This window comes from Microtus ochrogaster, linkage group LG9 (genome assembly GCF_000317375.1).
Source record: "Microtus ochrogaster isolate Prairie Vole_2 linkage group LG9, MicOch1.0, whole genome shotgun sequence".
Taxonomy (NCBI): domain Eukaryota; kingdom Metazoa; phylum Chordata; class Mammalia; order Rodentia; family Cricetidae; genus Microtus; species Microtus ochrogaster.
Window position 1 is genome coordinate 1257160 of NC_022034.1, and position 20931 is coordinate 1278090.

The 20931-nt window shown below is 34.8% G+C and overlaps 3 protein-coding genes across 3 annotated transcripts; all 3 read left to right on the plus strand.

The window, feature by feature from the left end:
- The first annotated feature begins 2350 nt into the window (after window positions 1-2350).
- On the plus strand, window positions 2351-3307 carry LOC101979983 (olfactory receptor 8K5-like). Its single transcript, XM_013352294.1, has one exon. It carries the CDS (start codon window positions 2366-2368, stop codon window positions 3305-3307), a length of 942 nt encoding a protein of 313 aa, XP_013207748.1. The 5' UTR covers window positions 2351-2365.
- Window positions 3308-10196: 6889 nt separating this feature from the next.
- On the plus strand, window positions 10197-11156 carry LOC101980273 (olfactory receptor 8K3-like). The gene has a single exon (XM_005363486.1). It carries the CDS (start codon window positions 10197-10199, stop codon window positions 11154-11156), a length of 960 nt encoding a protein of 319 aa, XP_005363543.1.
- A 6352-nt stretch (window positions 11157-17508) lies between these two features.
- LOC101998070 (olfactory receptor 8K1) lies at window positions 17509-18462 on the plus strand. Its single transcript, XM_005363308.2, has one exon. It carries the CDS (start codon window positions 17512-17514, stop codon window positions 18460-18462), a length of 951 nt encoding a protein of 316 aa, XP_005363365.1. The 5' UTR covers window positions 17509-17511.
- Window positions 18463-20931: the final 2469 nt, after the last annotated feature.

Below are 20931 nucleotides of genomic sequence, written 5' to 3' on the forward strand. Positions count from 1 at the left end.
TTTTACTACTCTACTGTGCACGTTATATGAGAAGTTAAATACCCAGTTTCTTCTTTCATTAAAGTTACAGTTACCTGTTTCCACATCTCACTGTGGCAACTCTGAGTGTGAAAGAAGCTACGTTCAAAACATTATAATTAATTGATTTTTCTGTCACAAATTGGAACAGATTTGATATTTTTTCTAGTTTTCCATTTAATGGTACTTATTACTGAAATATTAGAAATCATCTCTTTTAAATACTCCAATGAAAAATTTTGTAATTAATTAGCTATTCATATGAAGCTTAATAAAGGCTAAAACAGTGTGAAAGTGACTCACCACAATACCTGTCTTTATAGTGTTGCATATTAATAAAGTATAAAAATAAAGTACTAATGATCCATGTATAACAGCATAAACAATATGTACTAGAAAGAAAACATTCACCTTTTGTGTGTCTTGAAGCCTGTACTATTTTCTTTTTAAATTAGTTATTTTTGTCTTATTATGTGTTTGTTTTTGTATCTTTTCCTTGAATTTTTCTTTTGCTGTTGCTATTTACATTACATGAAAGAAATAAACAAAGACTTATACAACCACTGAAGAAATAAAGGTGAATATTTATTTAAAGTAGAAAAATTTGGAGTTCAGTTGCAGTAACAACACACTATAGTGTACTATTTTTATTAATGAAATTTCAGATTCATGTTCATATACTGAAAAAGAATTTTTTCTAACTTCAATTCTTCATTGGAATGTGACTTTGTTTAATGATATTTCTCAGTAATTTTTATGCTTATAAATGTTCCAAGTAATTATTTAAAAAGACAGTATCATCAACTCATTGACAATTTAATTTCTCCCCACAAATATTTGTAGACATGGTTCATGATTTCAGCTAAACTACAGTGAAATATGTAAATTGCCTTGGTGGGTTACTTAGTCTAGGGTTTGTAACCCTCCTGGCAGTTCAGTTATTCCAGGGTCCTGGAGAGGCACTATCTGGAAGATAATGGGCTAAGAGAGAAGAAGAAGGCCAAGTGGGGGTTGCTGTCAAAGCCTCTGTTTATTAGAGATGGGGTACAGCTTATATAGGGTAAGGAGTTGGGGGGTGGGCACAGGGGCCTGGGCTCTTGCTGTGTGGTCCACGGTCATGTAGGCCAGGAGGTTACGTTCGATCAGGTCAGGTAGGCCAGGAAGTCACAACTAGGAGATGACACACCTAGTTCTCTAGATAGTTTGGAATGTGGGGCGGTTCCGCTAACAGATAGCTCTCCATTAACAGCCAATTTGGGTGTGGGGTAGGCTCTGTCAATGGAACGATTCCTAACACAATTAGGGGTGTGGTGTTCTCTGCAGACTCCCCAGGGTGATGGTTCCTGCAATAATCCTAGGAGGAACCGGCTCCTGACAGATCTGCAGACTCCCCAGGGTGATGGTTCCTGTAATGATTTTAGGAGGAAATGGCTTCGGACAAACATAATTTAAAATGGAAAAAGAAAGTTATTTTAATTAACTTATATTTTAGACCATAATATAATTACAATATCCCCTTTCTTTCCTCCTTTCAAGGCCTCCCATAATATACCCCTTCACATGATCCTTCAAATACATAGCCTCTTTTTCAGTAAATGTTATTGCATAAATATATGCATATACATATGTACATGATGGATATATATATGTATGTGTATATATATATGGATACACTCAATATATATCTATGACAATAATATATGTGTATATGTATTAAATATATCCTGTTCACTCCATGTAATGTTATTTCTGTTTATATTTTCAGGGCTGACCAATTGCTATGAGATAAACATATAGCTCTCTTTGCAATTTTGACATAGACGTCCCTTTTTAAAAACAATCATTAAAAAACCTACATAGGACCTTAACTGTTCAAACACAAAACTGAACTGAAATGTCATTATTTTTATGTTGTTTCCATCCTTATATGTAAGCTTGCCTAAATGTAATGGGAAATATCATAGATAAAAGATAGACTATTAGAGAAAAAATGTGGTCTTCTATTAAAATATAAAATATAGCAAATATTTTCATATAAGAATTTATTTATTGAATTGACAGTATCTGAAAAAATAATAAAATAATTTTTTTCTCAGCCATTAGAATACAAATTTTACCTTGTCTTTAACTAATCTAGTAAGAATATAAATGATAATGTTGATTGTATCCCACAGGGACTTCCCTTTTAAAAATTAGAACTTCCAATCTTTATTTAACATTTAGACTCAATTGTAAAATTCATTTTTCTATGAGTCATTAAATGCTACTTTTTGTCTTGTCTTTGGATTTGCTTGGGTGAGTTTATGCAAAAGTTGATGACACTTGTGTATCTTCTCAGAAGGTTGAAATGAATCCCGGGAACTCAACAGTGCCAGCTGAATTCATTCTGACAGGAATCACGCACAGGCCAGATCTGCAGCTTCCTCTTTTGGGTGTCTTCCTAGTCATCTACGGAGTCGCCTTGATAGGCAACCTGAGCATGATCTTTCTGACCAAATTGGATCCTCACCTTCACACACCTATGTATTATTTTATCAGACACTTGGCTTTCATTGATCTTGGCAACTGTACTGTCATTTACCCAAAGATGATGGTGAATTTTGTATTGGATCAAAATGTCATTTCTTACTATGCCTGTGCCATACAGATGGCTTTCTACATCGCTTTTATTATCAGTGAACTTTTTATCTTATCTGCAATGGCCTATGACCGCTATGTGGCCATCTGCAACCCTTTGCTCTACAGTGCCATCATGTCTCAGAGACGTTGTCATGTGCTGGTGGGCATTCCATATCTCTACAGTATCTTCCAGGCTGTGTTAATAACTAGTAAGATTTTTACATTGACTTTCTGTGGCTCTAATGTCATTAGCCATTTTTACTGTGACAATGTTCCCATGTTACTTTTGCTATGTTCAAATGCACGGGATATAGAATTGGTGATCATATTATTTTCGGCACTTAATTTGATCTCCTCCCTCTTCGTAGTCTTAGCATCTTACCTTCTGATTCTGTTAGCCATATATGGAATGCATTCTGCAGAAGGCAGGAAAAAGGCCTTCTCCACTTGCGGGTCTCATCTGACAGTGGTGGTGGTATTTTATGGGACTCTACTCTTCATGTACTTACAGCCCAAATCCACACACTCATTTGAAACTGATAAAATAACGTCTGTGTTTTACACTTTAGTGATTCCCATGCTGAATCCCTTGATCTACAGCTTTAGAAACAAAGAAGTGAAAAATGCTTTTCTAAGAGTCTTTACGGACCAATGTAAATTTTGTACTTAATATAAAATGCAGAATGCTAATACAAAATTTGATAAAGTATATGTCAATACTAGTATTTATATTAGCAATTCCTTTTGATTAACAAAATGAAAAACTCACAATAATAAACAATATTATAATGCATTCCATGTAGTCACATAAAATATTTCTTAGCTACAGAGCTGCATTAAATGTCACTTTCCTTCCTACATCTTTAACTTTTGATTCAATGTTTTAGCATTCCCATTGAACTAATATTATAGACTGTTTAAAAATATTCCTATAACACATGTTTTGTTTTGTTTTGTTTTGTTTTAGGTTTGCATGGATTTCTTGTTTTATTTTTTTATGTGTTTGGACACTTGTCTACTTAACCTTGTTTTCATTTTGTGTTTTAAAACTAAAATTATGGCAAACAAAATTGATTCAGCATAGACATGATGTCTTTGAACACTATAAATTTTAATATTTCTGATGTTCTATCCTACATAACTCATATAATTAGTTACAATATTATTATTATTATTATTATTATTATTATTATTATTATTATTATTATTTGGTTTTTCGAGACAGGGTTTCTCTGTAGCCTTGGTGCCTGTCCTGGAACTAGCTGTTGTAGACCAGGCTGGCCTTGAACTCACAGAGATCCGCCTGCCTCTGCCTCCCGAGTGCTGGGATTAAAGGCGTGCGCCACCACCGCCCGGCTTAGTTACAATATTATTTAATTATTTGTAAAGCAATTCTAGATGACAGATAACATTTATTATACATTGCTATTTATTTTCTGAATTCCATGAATTTTCAGTATTACTGGTCCTATATTGTTAATAGAAGATTTCCAGAATCTGTGGTTACATTCTTAATTTTGTTTTTCTATGCTGAGTATTCAAAATACTTTCAAGAGAATTACAAGAGAATTATAACTTTAACAGTTTTCAGAAATAGTACACAAACATACACATACATACACACTGTTGAATCGCCATCCACACCCACTAGGGTTGGTGTTTTTAGTATTGTTTGTATTGCAATTTTTGGTTTTTTTTAGTGAATTTTGTGAAACAAAGTCTATATTTTGTCTAATGTGTGCTCAATAGGAATATTTGTGCATTTATTTTGAACATAAGTTAATTGGTCAGAAAATTTTCTAAGTTCCACTAACCATGAATTAACTCTGCTGTCCTGTGATGTATGTTTGTAGATCACACTATCAACACTACTGAGGTCTAATATGTCCACCAAATTCATGTGCTTCCAATTAGTAACTATAGTGTTTTTAATGGGAATGATCTTATAAGCTAATATATTTCAAGGCTTAGTCCCCAGTTGGTAGAACTATTTGGGAGGGATAAGGAGGTGTGGCCTTATTGAAGGAGATGTGTGACTGGGGGTCACTTTGAGGTTGCAAACCCTCACGTGATTCCAGGTTATCTTTCCTTGCCTCTTGTTGATCAAAATGTGAGCTCTCTGCTAGAGGTCTAGCACAATGCCTGCCTGCCTACTGTCATGCTCCCTACCATTGCAGTCATGAATTTTAAGACTCCAATAAACTCTTTTTGCATAAGTAGTCTTGGTTGTTTTACTTTTTACAACAATAGAAAAGTGACTAAGACAATAGACAATAGATAATATAAAGGTGGGCCCTTAATTATTTACTTAAGTCCTCTAGGAAGAGCACTTACGGAGTAGAGGTGAAAGTAGAACCATTAATGTAGTACATGAGGGAACATTAAGCAATATGAAGATAACTAGCCAGTTGTCTATGAGAGGCAGACTTTGTGTAGACATCATATATACAGACATGTTGGTCATGAGCATAAACACTCCCACATATGAAGAACTTCATTTCTGTCCCTTATAAGTGGTCCTGTGGTGATATTTCTTTACAACTGTGAAAATATAGACAAGTACTCAGGAGCTGAAATTTCTGTTTAAGCCTTCACAGTCTGCTTTTCTGGGTATTCCAGCTAGCCCTACTAAGAGACTAGAACCAACCTTCTAAGCTCAAGAAAATCATGTCCTCAATTTTATTTTCTATTTTATTTTCAATTTTATATTTTTTGGATTTACATTTTTTTAATTTATTTTTATTAAAAATTTCCACCTCCTCCCCTCCTTCCATTTCCAGTCCTCTCCCCCCAATCCCCCTCCCCGTCCCTCTCCAGTCCAAAGAGCAGTCAGGGTTCCCTGCCCTGTGGGAAGTCCAAGGTCCTTTCCCCTCCATCCAGGTCTAGGAAGGTGAGCATCCAAACAGACTAGGTTCCCACAAAGCCAGTACATAGAGTAGAATCAAAACCCAGAGCCATTGTCCTTGGCTTCTCTGTCAGCCTCCACCGTCAACCACCTTCAGAGAGTCCGGTTTGATCACATGCTCCATCAGTCCCAGTCCAGCTGATCTTGGTGAGCTCCCATTAGATCAGCCCCAACCGTCTCAGTGGGTGGGCACACCCCTGGCGGTCCTGACTTCCTTGCTCATGTTCTCCCTCCTTCTGCTCCTTATTTGAATTGAACATTGAAGCCATTAGTATGTTGGCGGCAACCAACACTGTCCAATCAGATTTAAGGCTCACTCAACAGAAGGTAAACTAGTCTTGGTACTGGAAACATAACTTCTCTGGGTTAGTGCTGTCATGAAACTTACTAAAAATGTTCTATTGCTACTTTGCTACTGCATCTTAACATCTCACTATATTCTAAATCTTAATATTTACAGGTAAGTGTAACTACTATCCTTTCTCAAAATAAAAAAATTCCTAAAGCCCCCTTTGAACAACTCCATAAGATTTCTCTTTAGTTATTGACTCGGATTTTTATCGTAAAGACAGTTTATGATTATGTTTGTATGACAACAATATTTTCTAATTATTTTTTGAGAACTTAATATGATTGCACTGCATTTGTATTATTTTCTCACTCCTCCCTCTCCTGCAAATCCTGCCACTGCCCTGACACCCTCTCAAATTCATGACTTCTTCTTTAATTATTATTGTTACACATATTTGTACATGTGTGTATATATAACCTAAATAAAATTTGCATAGTGTTCTTTTCCTTTATCTCAGGCATAAAAGTATTTTCATTGAATTAGTTAAGTCAGATGGTGATAAGGACCATAAAAACGACTTCTTCAAACTGGTAATAACTGACCTTCTATCTCAGCTGCCGGAAGTTCATTAGTTTGTCACTACTACTGACTAGTGTCTGTCTTCAACCCATTGCATCTCTCATTAAATGTAAATAAGATAAATAACATTGCTATAAATTTTACTATCCTTAAAAGTTTGACAGATGTTTTAAATAAGCACTGCAGATTGTTGCTAAACTGTGGTGATTTCATAAGTTATCCCTGTGCTTTAACTGGCATCTAGGAGCACATTCTCTTTGGAGTGATACCTTGGTCAGCAGTGTGTATGCGTGTGTGTGTGTGTGTGTGTATGGGGGAAGGCCTTGATCGTGCCTCAAAGTGAAGTGTCAGGCTTTATTCACTCCACATGGGAAGTCTTACCCTTTCTAAGGAGTCGAGGTGTGGGGAAAAGGGTGGAATGAGAGGAGGGGAGGAGGGTGTGGAAACAGGCATAGCTATATAAAATAAGAGGATTACATTAAAAAAAATCTTAATTAAAAAAGAAAAAACTTAAAGTACTTAACATAATTTTCTGTTTATTTTGTAGGAAGATGAATTTATAAACATTCTCAAGTTTCTAGTTTGGAAGTGGCTAACATTTTTAGTTTTATTTACCCAAGTTACTAGAATGATTACTGGGCTAAATTCTCTATAATTATCTGGAGATGGATTTTCAAGTTTCACAATTGTTTCATATATATATATATATATATATATATATATATATATATGTTTATATATATATATATAGAGAGAGAGAGAGAAAATTTATGCTTGTTATATAACTATATATTGTTGTATATAATTTCAAACAAATATATACACAATATATATTATATTGTTATAATGAATCATTAAACACTATTACACACGATTTCCCTTTGTTAATGGGATCCCCTAGGAATTTAGTTATACTCAGAAATGCTCTGGGATTATTCAAAATATTGCTTGGTATCTCCCAAGAGACAACCCCGAAAGGTGAGGAAAAATATAAGTTATGCTCGTTTTTTTTTTTCCATGTGAGAAACGCATGAAAGGCAAGATAGAGGCTTCATCACAGGTAAGAAAGAGTATTGTCATGTGATATTATGTGTCACAAACACCTGCCGTGTTTGGGTAACATTTATATCAGCACTTAAATAGTGGGGACACAGAAAACTGTCAACATTTATTATTCAGTATTCAGTGATTCTTGCCTCCAAATGTAACTGAGGTACAATAAGACTTTTCTTCTCTAAATTAATTTGAGCATTTTTTATATTTCCTATACTTTTAAAGAACAAATTAAAATATGTTCCTTAAAATCATTATTCTGTTGATTATATAAATGTGTGCATTTACATGTTGATTTTAAGCTGGAACAGGAACTGGGAGTAAGTAATGGATAACCCTATAGATATCAATGTCTAAATGGCATGGTGAAGTTTTTGGCAGCATTGGTAGTTCACGTTGATTTCCCTACAAACACTTACTGAGTGTCTATGCTTTGGTGACACTAAAAATGGCAGGTTTTTGTTAGAAAACAAGGATCTTATTATTCTCAATCATTATTTAAATAGATAGTAGATATTTAAAAATTCAGTCTCATGACAAAATAGAAAATTCAAATGTTCTTTTGATGCTCAATGAAATCTGACAGACATCGATACAGTTTTCTTACAAAGTACTGATACAGATCTAAATCATTAAAATAACCCAACTGATAGTGAAAACTGAAAAAGTCATCAGATTCTTCCCATAGAACTCCAAAGCTGGAGAAAGGAGGGCAATACTATCTTCAGACTTAACAAGAAAACAAATACACTCTCTCTCTCTCAGATCAGGAGGGGGAATAAATTAGAGAAAAAACTTGAGATCCTTCTGAAGTAAGCATGGAGATGAAGAAAGGATAGCTAGAAAATAATGAAAAAGGACAAAAAAGAATAATTACTTATATGCATGAGCATTCCCAAATGAAATACATCATACATTGATTGATATGCTAACTTAAAAAACTTAATGAAGAAAAATGTGCAAATGATCAGAGTCTTACAAAAGGTGATTTACTTATATTTGCTACAAATAAATATAAAAGATGCAAGCTAACAGAATAAAGGCTCATGTTGCTTGAGTATTTTGATCTCAGAATGCTTCCTGGAACATATGTCTACACAATAGATAGGTCATACTAGAGACATAGTAGTTTTATAAACTGAGAAGACATTTTTTAAAGAATTTAATGCAAATTACATTACTAATTATGTTAATTTATGTGTTTTACTTTTTGTCCATGTCTTATTTAGACATGACATTTACTATAATTTTCACCAGAGGCATCTCTTTTATATCTCGTTTAAAGCATTGGATCTCATTATTTTACTAACTTGATAATATCTCTCATCCATCAATATGCATTCTACTTCAAGCTCTGTTCAATTTTTTTATCATTATCATATTCACCTAAGTTCTATTTGATTAACTATAGGTTTTTCTTAACACACTAAAAAGTAATGTGAAGAGATCCTTATTGTCTATAATAACACTATAATAACAAAAGGATTTAAATCATTTCCAGAGGGTTTGTGCATCTTTTCTATAGTATATTTTATTTAGTGCTTCTGGGCGTTTTCCCAGAATAACATTTGAATGTATCATTACCCCTAAGGGCATCATAAAGTCAGGTGTTTGCCACACAGCATTAGGATGCATGAAGTATGAGGTCTGTAAATGTCTGAGTGCAATTGGAGTATATAACGAGATCCTGGCTCATAGAAGGGGGGAAGGAGAACAATATAAAGCATATCTCCTTAAAAGTATCTTCTGTTTTATTTTCTTCACTTCATATAAATGATTAATAGGACAACATGGTTTATTGGCTCATTTATACATATTTTCAACTTCTGTTCAGTGTGTTGAAGTTTGACATGTACAAACAAGACATGTAAATTTTTTTCCGTTGAAAAATTTCATGACTGAAACAGTAATAATTTTTAGTTGATGTAATCTTTATAATTCAATGCAATCTCTATCCAAACTAGGCTTTCTATATGATTACAATTACACACCAAACATTAAAGAAGATAATCATTCTCTATATATTGAAAATAAACATTTTTGCTCTGTTTTCTTTTGGTTTAGATCTGAGTGTTTTTGACAAGATCCCCCTATGAGTCCCACACTTATCTCAAACAATCTCTTTCTGTCACCTTCTAGTATTCTGAAGTTACAGGCATGCGTGTCGGCCCTACTGAACATTTGGCGTTATTATGAATTCTGTAAAACTGCCTTATATTTCCATGGTTGCCATATCTACAATAAAGCTATCATAAATCGATCCATACATCTACTATCTATCTACTATCTAACTATGGTCTATCTCTCTATATGTATATAGAATGTGTCATGTTTTATAACATCAAGGAGATATTATGTGATATTATTGAGAAAAGGGATATTGGATATACTGAGATATATTGACGCTTTTTCTGTCTTCATTCCATTAACAGCAAAAGAAGCTTGCTTTTGGATTACAAATATGAAATATATATGCAGTCTATAAATGTTTGAGGAATGCAATCAAGCACAATTAAAATACCCAGCCTATCTTTCCATCTCTAACAAACTCTATGACACATATTGTCATTTAAGAACAATGAGTTTATACTCACAAATCAAACTTTTTAAAATTTGAAATTATGTTAATTATATTAGTATTGTATATGAAATATCTGTAAGTTGATAGTATAGGGCTGCTATTGTTAACATTGGTGTTTCTACTCTGAGCAGGTTTTCTGATAAGCCAGAATGGGGAATCAAAACCTTACAGTGGTAACAGAATTCATCCTGATGGGCATCACAGACCACACTGAACTTCAGGCCCCATTGTTTGGGCTCTTCCTCATCATCTATCTGATCTCACTGATGGGCAACCTGGGCATGATCATCCTCACCACAGTGGACCCAAGGCTACAAACACCCATGTACTTCTTTCTCAAACACCTGGCTATCACAGATCTGGGTTATTCTACATCTGTCGGACCCAAAATGTTAGTAAATTTTGTTGTGGATCAAAATACAATATCATTTAACCTTTGTGCTACACAGCTTGCTTTTTTTCTTGTGTTCATAGTTAGTGAGCTTTTTATTCTATCTGCAATGTCCTATGACCGCTATGTGGCCATCTGTAAGCCTCTGCTCTACACTGTCATCATGTCACAAAGGGTATGTTGGGTACTAGTGGCCATTCCTTATCTGTATTGTTCATTTGTTTCTCTTCTAGTCACAATTAAGATTTTCACTTTGCCTTTCTGTGGCTACAATGTCATCAGTCATTTCTACTGTGACAGTCTTCCTTTGTTACCTCTGCTGTGCTCAGATACACATGAAGTTGAACTGATCATTCTAATTTTAGCAGCCTTTGATTTGATTTCTTCTCTTCTGGTTGTCCTTGTGTCCTACCTGCTAATCCTCATAACTATTCTGAGAATGAACTCTGCTGAGGGCAGGCAGAAGGCTTTCTCCACCTGTGGGTCACACCTGACAGTTGTCATCGTCTTCTATGGAACTTTGATATTTATGTATGTGCAGCCCAATTCTAGCCACTCCTTTGACACAGATAAAGTGGCTTCCATATTTTATACCATGGTCATTCCCATGTTGAACCCCTTGATCTACAGCTTGAGGAACAAAGACGTAAAATATGCCCTGCAAAGGACATTGAATAATTTGTGCAAATTATTTTCTTTTGGTTTTCATAAAATATAAATTTTCCTAATCAAATACATTCAGAAAACATTAAAAACATAATTGCTGCAATGTTAATTTGTAAATGTCTCATTTTATATTATTTTAGCTGTTATATTAGATTAATAATAAAATTGAAAGAATTAAATAAAACTTTTCCACAATAAGTTGATTTTGTACAAAAGTGGAAAGAATACACACCAGAAACCTCTCCCCTAAACAAATGTACATGCACATGTGCGCACTCATGCGTGTGAGTGCACACACACACATACACACACATACATATATACACCAGCAATAAGGAGAGAGACATGATGAGGCAACATGGGAGATAATGACAATTCAGAAAGAAAACGACTAAGTTCCTTGTGTGTTTATCATTTGTTGAATTAAAGCCCAAAGTAGCTGATCTATTTGATCTTTTGTCCATGTAATTGCTTTATCTCAGACTTAACCTTTACTTCTTAATATAATAGTTTTCATTTATATTGCATAATTTTACCTCTGCTGGAGCAGCCTGAGCCAAAAACCTGCCAATTGCTTACATGAAATAAAATTCTTATTACATTGCTGAAATAATGACTACTCTAAACACTATTACATCAGTTCTTTGTCAATACTTCCATTTCAACATATAATTCTGCTACCTGTAACTCAGTAAGTAATGTAAATATCATTACTGTCCCATGATCTTGTCTCACTCAACCAATTTTCTCTATCATCAAGGACCTATCATTTAAGATCAGTACTCTTAAGCCCTTCATAAATGTGCTGAGGAGTAAGCTTGTATTCCTGTTATTGGCTTACTTCTTAACTATCTGTAAAGTATTAGATATCTATAAAATTATCTAGAGATATGATGACCCTAACTATGTGTTTATATATTTCTGTAATAGGACTACATTGAGATGTTTTTTATCTTTTCAATATGTTTATATGTCTCAAAATTAACCAATATGAAAATACATTTTCAGTGATTCTCATTGGTTGCTCATATCAATGTATCATTTAGTCCATGAAAAGAAAATCAAATGATAGTATATATGTCATTTATTTTTCATTTGATCTATACAAGTATACTTTGATGGCCTTAGACCCTCAAAGTTATAATGAATCTGGAAAATAAGGATTTGCTTATATTTTACATATTCATGTTCAAAACCATTCTCCAGATTTTACAATGAAAATATTGGTAATTTTTATATAAAAACATTTTGTTTTAATTTTGAGAACTCATTACCAGATTTTTATTTTTTGGAAATATCATGCTCTGTTAGTTATTTAAGATAAAGAGAAGTGACCCAACAAATTAATTCAAAACTGCTTAAAAACATAAAGTACAGCAACAATAGCAGACATAATAAAAGGGACAGTATAGGTGATGAAATATATTTCATTATTTCAGTGATTTTTAAAAATTATTTCTGAGACAACAACCCATACTAAAACGCAGTTCAGCATAAAACTCCCCATGTAATGCAAACTGATGTAGAAGAGGAAGCTATTCTCCTCCCACCTTTCAAACACTATGACTTCAAGCTCCCCTGCCAATTATAATTTTTTAAAACAGTCTTAGCTTTGTTTCTTCATTTGCCTTCAGTACAAATAATGTTACAAGCTGAAGACATAGCATAACAGTTAAAAGCATTTGCTGATTGTGAATAGAGCCTGAGTTCAGTTTCCAGCACTTACACCAAAGAATCACAATGGTCTGAAACTAAAATTCCACGGCTTCTCTCCTTATGAGAAGCTGAATATATCTAGAGCTCAAAAATTCATGTAGTTACACACAGAGACACATAAAAATATTCTTTTATAATTCCATATGTGTTCCATGAAAGTTTAAGGAGTCATTTCAATGCATATGTATATAAAATAGTCAAAGTATATTACTCTTGTTTGAATGCTAAATATCATTGGCACAGTTAAAAATTGTCTTTAAGGTAATCAAACTGCCAAGGATTTCTAGGCAACGTTATTGAATAGCATATTTCAGACAGACATTGAAATGTGTTAGCAGAAATTAGCATTAGTATTAAGTAGTTAAAAATGTACCAAAAAGGAGGAAAAGAAGGACAGAAACAGGAGGAGGAGAAGGAATAGTAGGAGGGGAAGAGGGGAAAGAGAGAGAGAGAGAAAGATATTTCTGTCTTTTCAGTCAGTATGGGCAAAAGTAGAATGAAAAAAATAATTTTCATAAAACCTGTGGATAATAATTTATTTGTATATTGAATTCCCCCAGCAGAAAATAAGCATTAATAATTTTTCAACAAAAAAGTGAGCTCAATCAGTGAGAAATCTGCTTCATAATATTTTCTGCTTGAACTTGAGTAGTTTTATATGAACTTCAGTAACCCAGGAAATTACTTAGCAATGAGAATCACAATAACACATTTCTGGGAGTGCTAGCCTATACTGCTGTCCCAGCACTCGGCAGGCTGTTGCAGCAGGACTTCAAACATTCTAAAAACAAATGTAGGTGACCTGTGAGGTTTTAGTAAATGTTACCAGATGAAGGTTCTATGGTGACAGGAGAAGACCAATCCATACATGTTCTTCACTATTGCTAGGAGTCTTTTGTGGGGTCATCTGTATGGATTCCTAGGAGTTTCCCTTGTACCAGGTTTCACCCTAACCTCGTAATGACCCTCTATCAAGATACTGCTTTTAATTGCTTACCCTCTCCACTCCTCCCCCAACCTGATCTCTCGTTTATTTTTTAAAAGAAATATAATTCTACAGACCAGCAAAGCTAAAAATTTCCAATGAAACTTATATAATTAAAAATATACAGAGGTGCAAACAAATCAGTTTTTCTGAAATCAACCATATATTAAATATGTTATAAAGATGTGTCATGATTCTCCAATATTTACAATGGATATCTTATTATAAATAATATATTACACAGGAAGCTTTTCCATATCATGTCATGTTTATGTATAAGAATGGAATGTATTGTTCCTTTTATTTTTAGGTAGTGAAAGGGTAGTGCAATCAATCATTCTATTATTATAAGTCTAAGTTCATTTGTGAATTTTAATGTTTAATAATAATGTTTTTTTTATATATTCCACTAGACTAAGGCATGGAGTATTTTACTTTTATTATACTCAAAGAACAATTAATAGATGAACAAGACACCCTGCCTCCCTCAGGAAATCATGTACAATTTGTTTACCCACCTGCATTTGAGCTTCATTTCAGTGAATCTCTTGGGACTAGAAACTAAAAGTTATATAAATGAAAGTACATTAAAAGTTATATAAATGAAAGTAAATTCATTTACTAACTAAGAAGATCAAAACTGGATTGCTAAGCAGGGTCTTCACACAGGTAAGAAGGAACCATGGGTTTTGAAACTTTTTAAGAAGTATATGTAAACTGAGTTATTACCAAAAACCTAAATATTAATTGTATTAATAACCACGGTAAACCTTTTCTGCAGTCACTAATGCTCTGTGTTCATTATTCACAATGCTCATATTAAAATGACTATCTTGCTCCTCAGTCATCCATTTAACCAGACCCTTTTCCTATCTGTTATCATCTGTCTCATATCTCCTAATACTCAGGATGCCCTTCCTGGAGAGGCAGAACAAGACAGGGTTTATGAGACTATATTCATATGTTCCATGAAGGATTTGAATCTTGACTTTACCACATATATTTGAGTGACCGTTTATTAAGTATTGCAGCCCTCTGAGTCACAGTTTACTTGTGTCCTGTAGGAGTAGAGAAGACATAACTACCTACTTCCTAGTGTACTGTGAGGAACACATGAGTTCAGGTCAGCAAAGAGTTTAGGAGTATACTCAGCACACAATAGTTTTCCTCTTTCTCATGGCACTTAAATTCTTTCCACTGGGCATCTTTACATAATTCTTCACAATTGTGTAAGAACTGTCAGGGTATTAAATCAGGACCTTGTTTTCACAGAAGAGAGAAGCATGGTTCAGAGATCAGTAGAAATGATGATTCATCATGAAGAACAAAGAAGTGGCAGAAAATGAGACTGTTAGGAGATCTGAAATGAGTCTTGAGAATTAGGTTTTGAAATTTAGTAAAAAAGCTGAGATATACTAAAGTTTTATCCTTGGCTATAGATTTATGTAATATATTATAAACATAGTGTGTAATCTTATTGCTTCTTTTAACATATGCTTGACTTGATAAGAAGCAAATAAAGATTTACAAATACACACAAAAATATGAACACACACCTGTGTGTGATTGTGTGTGGCTTTAAAACTTGAAATATTAAATGAAGAAATAAAATAAGAAATTTTGTACATAATGTAAAATCCTTGGCAACAGACTAAGTAGTTATTAGTTCTAATATCAAAATGATGACTTTATTGCCAAATATGAGGACACACGCCTGTAATCCCAGCTCTCAATGGGTAGAAAAAATAGGGTCAGAAGCTACAGAAGACTATCTTGATGTAGAGACATTAAGAGAACAAATTCCAGGTCACCCTGAGCTACATTGAAAGACCAAGTCTCAAAACACAGAACAATATCATTTTCCTTGCTCTCATGTCTCGCCTTCCTCCATCCTAACTATCCCATTCCCTCAAGTTCTCCTCAGCCTCTTCCCTCCCATGCCTCTTCTACCCTCCCCTCTTTCCCCACCCCCTTGCTCCCAATTTTATCAGGCAATCTTGTCTGTTTCCAAGGTGGATCTATATATGTTTTTCTTTGGGCTCCCCTTATTTCTTAGCTTCTCTGGGATCAGGAATTATACGTTCAATGTCCTTTGTTTATAGCTAGTATCCACTTATGAGTGAGAACATACCGTATTCATCTTTTTGGGTCACTCAGGATAGCGTTTTCTAATTCCATCCATTTGCATGCAAAATTCAAGTGTCATTCTTTTTGTTTTGTTTTTTTTTTAACACTGAGTAGTACTCTAATGTGTAAATTGCCACATTTTCTTTATCCGTTCTACATTTGAAGGGCATCTAAGTTGTTTCTAAATTCTGGCAATTACAAATAATGCTGCTATGAACATAGTTGAACAAATGCTTTTGTAGTATGATAGAGCATCTTTTGGGTATATGCCCAAGAGTGGTATTGCTGGATCCTGAGGTAGGTTGATTCCCAATTTTCTGAGGAACCACCGTACTGATTTCCAAAGTGTTTGCACAATTTTGCATTCCCACCTGCAATGGATGAGTGTTCGCCTTACTCCGCATCCTCTCCAGCATAAGCTGTCATTGGGATTTTTGATCTTAGCCATTCTGACAGGTGTAAGATTATATCTCAGAGATCTTTTAACTTGCATTTCCCTGATGGCTAAGGATTTTGAATATTTCCTTAAGTGTCTTTTGGCCATTTGAGATTATTCTGTTGAGAATTCTCTATATAGTTTTGTACTCCAATTTTTATTTGCATTATTTAGAATTTTAATGTCTAATTTCTTGAGTTCTTTATATATTTTGGAGATTAGTCCTTTGTCTGATGTGAGATTGGTGAAGATCTTTTCCCATTCAGTAGGCTGCCTTTTTGTCTTATTGAACATGTTTTTTGCTTTACAGAAGCTTCTCAGATTCAGGACATCCCATTTGTTTATTGTTGCTCTCAGTATCTGTGATACTGGGGTTATATTTAGGAAATGGTCTCCTGTGTCCATGCATTGAAGAATACATCCCATTTTTTCTTCTATCAGATTCAATGTGGTCAGATTTATATTGTTGTCTTTAATCCATTGGGACTTGAGTATTGTGCATGACAATACATATGGACCTAATTCAGTGTTCTACATGGTGACAGCTAGTTATGCAAGCACCATTTGTTGAAGATACTTTCTTTTTTCCATTGTGTAATTTTAGCTTCTTTGTCAAAAATCATGTGGTTGACAGTTGAATTGTTGAGGCAGACTGATGGTCCACTGTGGCACCAGGATTTATTCCTACTTCATGTTCAGGTTTTGGGGGATCCTAAACTTTTTGGATGTATACTTGCTCAGCCTAGATATAGTAGGGAGGGCCTTGGACCATCCCCAAAGCAATGTTCCTTACCATCCCTGAGGACTGGATGGGGGTGGGGTATGTGGAAGGAATGGGAGGAGGGAGGGGGGTGGGAACTTGAATTGATATGTTTAAAAAATATAATAAATAAATAACAGAGAATGAAATAAGGAAACAAAACAAAGACCATTCTAATATTTTTATTATTCTGCTCTTTTACAGTCCACTTTATCATAATTTTGTGGAATATAAATATTGTTTTATATACTTCTGAGCTGGAGCAGAACTGCTGATTTTATATGAAAAAAAACCCATATCTTATGTGCATGTTCTTGACATACTATTTCAAAAATAACTTATATTAAACTTACTCCCTATACAGGTTGTCACTGTTAAGCCCAATGGGGAAACTCAACCACACTGCAAAGATCCAATTTACTGAGTTTATTCTCCTGGGACTCACCTCCAGCCCCGGCCTAAAGGCACCACTCTTTGGAATATTTTTAATCATATACTTGGTCACCCTGGTGGGCAATCTGGGCATGGTTATTCTGACTCATTTGGACTCTAAACTACATACTCCTATGTACTTTTTCCTGAGACATTTATCGATCACTGATCTTGGTTACTCCACAGTTATCGGTCCAAAAATGATGGTAAACTTTGTTATGCAGCAAAACACCATTTCCTACACTGGGTGTGCTATGCAGCTGACATTCTTTGAGATTTTTATCATTACTGAACTATTTATTCTTTCAGCCATGGCCTATGATCGTTATGTAGCCATCTGTAAACCTCTTCTCTACGTGACTATTATGTCAGGGAAAGTGCGCTGGGCGCTGGTACTGGTACCCTATCTGTACAGCATGTTTGTGTCACTACTTCTCACAGTTAAGCTATTTACACTGTCCTTTTGTGACTCTAATGTAATCAGTTATTTTTATTGTGACTGTGTCCCTCTGATATCTCTGCTCTGTTCTGACACACATGAATTAGAGCTGATCATATTAATTTTCTCAGGCTGTAATTTACTCTCCTCCCTCTTGATTGTTCTCATATCTTACATGTTTATTTTTGTGGCAATTCTCAGGATGAACTCAAAGGAGGGGAGGTCCAAAGCCTTCTCCACGTGCAGCTCTCATCTGACAGTGGTGGTTGTATTCTACGGAACTCTGCTGTTTATTTACCTGCAGCCCAAATCCAGTCATGCTTTTGATACTGATAAAATGGCCTCTGTGTTTTATACATTAGTTATTCCTATGCTCAATCCATTGATTTACAGTCTAAGAAACAAAGAAGTAAAAGAGGCCCTTAAGAGAACTTTTACTCATGGATTCAGAATCCACACTTAATACCTCAATATTCAGTCACACAGTTTTCATACTTTGTCAGACCGTGATACACATGAGATCATTTAATAAGAAAAGTAAACAGCAAGTTTAAATCTCTTCATAAAGAATTCTCTCTATGCAAGCTCCTGCTTCTTTTCCAACTCAAAAGAATAAAACACACAGCACTAACTAATTAAAATCTTCAAATGCTACTCAAGGTCACACTGGAAATTAAAGCTTATTATAGTGATATTTCATTTATGTTTAATAAATAAATCCTGTCTGAAGGTTAGAGGGTAAAACTAAGCCACTAGAGGCCAGGTAGTGGTGTCACACTTCTTTAATCCCAGGATTTGGGAGACAGAGGCAGATGGATCTCTGTAAATTCAAGGCCACCCTGGGCTACGTAAGATCAATGTGGAAACAGATCCAGGTGGTGGTAGTTTACACCTTTATTCCTAGTACTAGGGAGTTACAAGCCTTTAATCCCAGCAATAAAGGGATTTTAAAAAGGGAGGAGACAGAAGCTCAGGGCTCAGTCTGCAGTTGCCCAGCCTTAGAAGATGTAAGACTTCTCTAGTGACTTGACTGTTTTGCTTTTATGATTTTTAGCTTGAACCCCAATATTTGTCTGAGTTTTTATTATGCATGCTATAGTTTATAAATATGGAAAATGCAGTTTTTGTTGTTTCAGCTTAGTCTTTGCTTTTCTGTTGTCTTGTTTTGTTTTGCTTTGTTTTGGTTATGGGTTTTCAAGAAAGGGTTTCTCTGTGTAGCTTCAGAGTCTGTCCTGAAATTCACTCTATAGACTAGGAAAACCTCAAATTCACAGAGATCCTTCTGTCTCTGCCTCCCGAATGCTGGGATTAAAGACATGCACCACCACTGCCCAGCTCAGCTTGGGGCTTAATTTTAAAAAAGGAAAAATCATTCCTAATTAAAATGAATCAATGCAAACTATAGACTTAGTGATATATATTTTACAGTAGTCATTGAGCATTAAGGTTAAATAAGATTATGACATGAAGAATATGCCAGCTAAAGAGGAGTCAAGAAAAAATGTAATGATAACAGAAAATCATTTTTTAAATAAAAAACTAAGCTCTAAGTGTCAAACAAAGGATCAGACCTCATAATGAAGTATCAATCAACATAAGATAATATTTTATATATTAAGGAAAAGTTGTACATCGAGGAAGAATTTTTTTAATTGGACACAATGAAGAGTTCTCATGAATAAGTTAGGGTTTATAGTCTCATGTTGCAATGCTTTATGACTGGAAACCTCAAATGAATAATGGTCATCTGACCGCGTACTGCTTCATGATAAACATTTTTTTAAATATGTAATGGTGGTCATGTAGGAATGATAACTGGTACTTCAGAGGTCATTGTGAAACCATCCTAGGAGTCTTGTTTCCATTGAAAGCTTACATGAAATTGTGTAGAATCTAAAACACTGGTTCTTTCCTATTTCCCAAAAATCAGACAGCCTCAGCTCTCATTTCACAATTTTTTTACTATAAACTCTTCCTTGATGCATTCTTCTCAAAGATGTCTAACTTTCAGCATGGAATAAATATCTTAATTCAGGCATGAAGTTGTGAAGCACAGTTAGGCAAAAAAAATTCTGTTAAGGCTTTATCCAAAGTATTGAACCAATTCACCCCTTAATTCAATAAAGCATCTTTGAAATCAAAGTGCAGTTTCAAAGGATTGTTTTCCTTTATAAATCAGTTTTAATTATTTTTTTTAAAAAGTTACTACCACAGGTGTCAACAAGGAATAAAAATCAAAACGTTTCATGTATGGTTTACGCCGCTTCTCTGGATTAGAGAAAGGTGTCGTGTGTGGCCTAGTTTCTGACCACGATATGAATGCTTGCTCAATGTCTCCAGATGATGCACGTTCCATGGGACAATCTCACTTGGAAGGAACTAGTGAACTTCGGGACAGCACAGAATACTGCATGCTCTCTTCTCTCTTATAATATTGATGATTATCTCGGAGGTTTTATTGTCATTTTGTCAATCATGCAGTGGACAGATGTGATTATTCCTGAAAACCCCCAATTTTTTTTTCCTCAAGTATCTTCCCCTAAAATTCTTTGGGAATTGATGCCTCTCAGGTTTTTTATTGTTCCCTCTCCCTCCTGTCTTATCACTTCCTTCACCTTCTTCCCACCCCACCCTCATCCACTCCTCAGAGAGGGTGATGTCTCCCATGGGGAGTCAGCAAAGCCTGACACATCGCTTTAGGCAGGACCAAGAGCCCTACCCCGCCCCCTATATCTAGGCTGAGCAAGATATTCCTCCATAGGGAATGGGTTCCAAGGAGTCAGTTTATGCACTAGGGATGAATACTGGTTCCACTGTTAGTGACCCACAAACTGCCCACGTCTCACAATGATGGAGGAAGGTCATTGGTTAATTAAATAAAGAAGCTGCTTGCCCTGATAGGTTAAAACATAGGTGGGAGGAGTAAACAGAA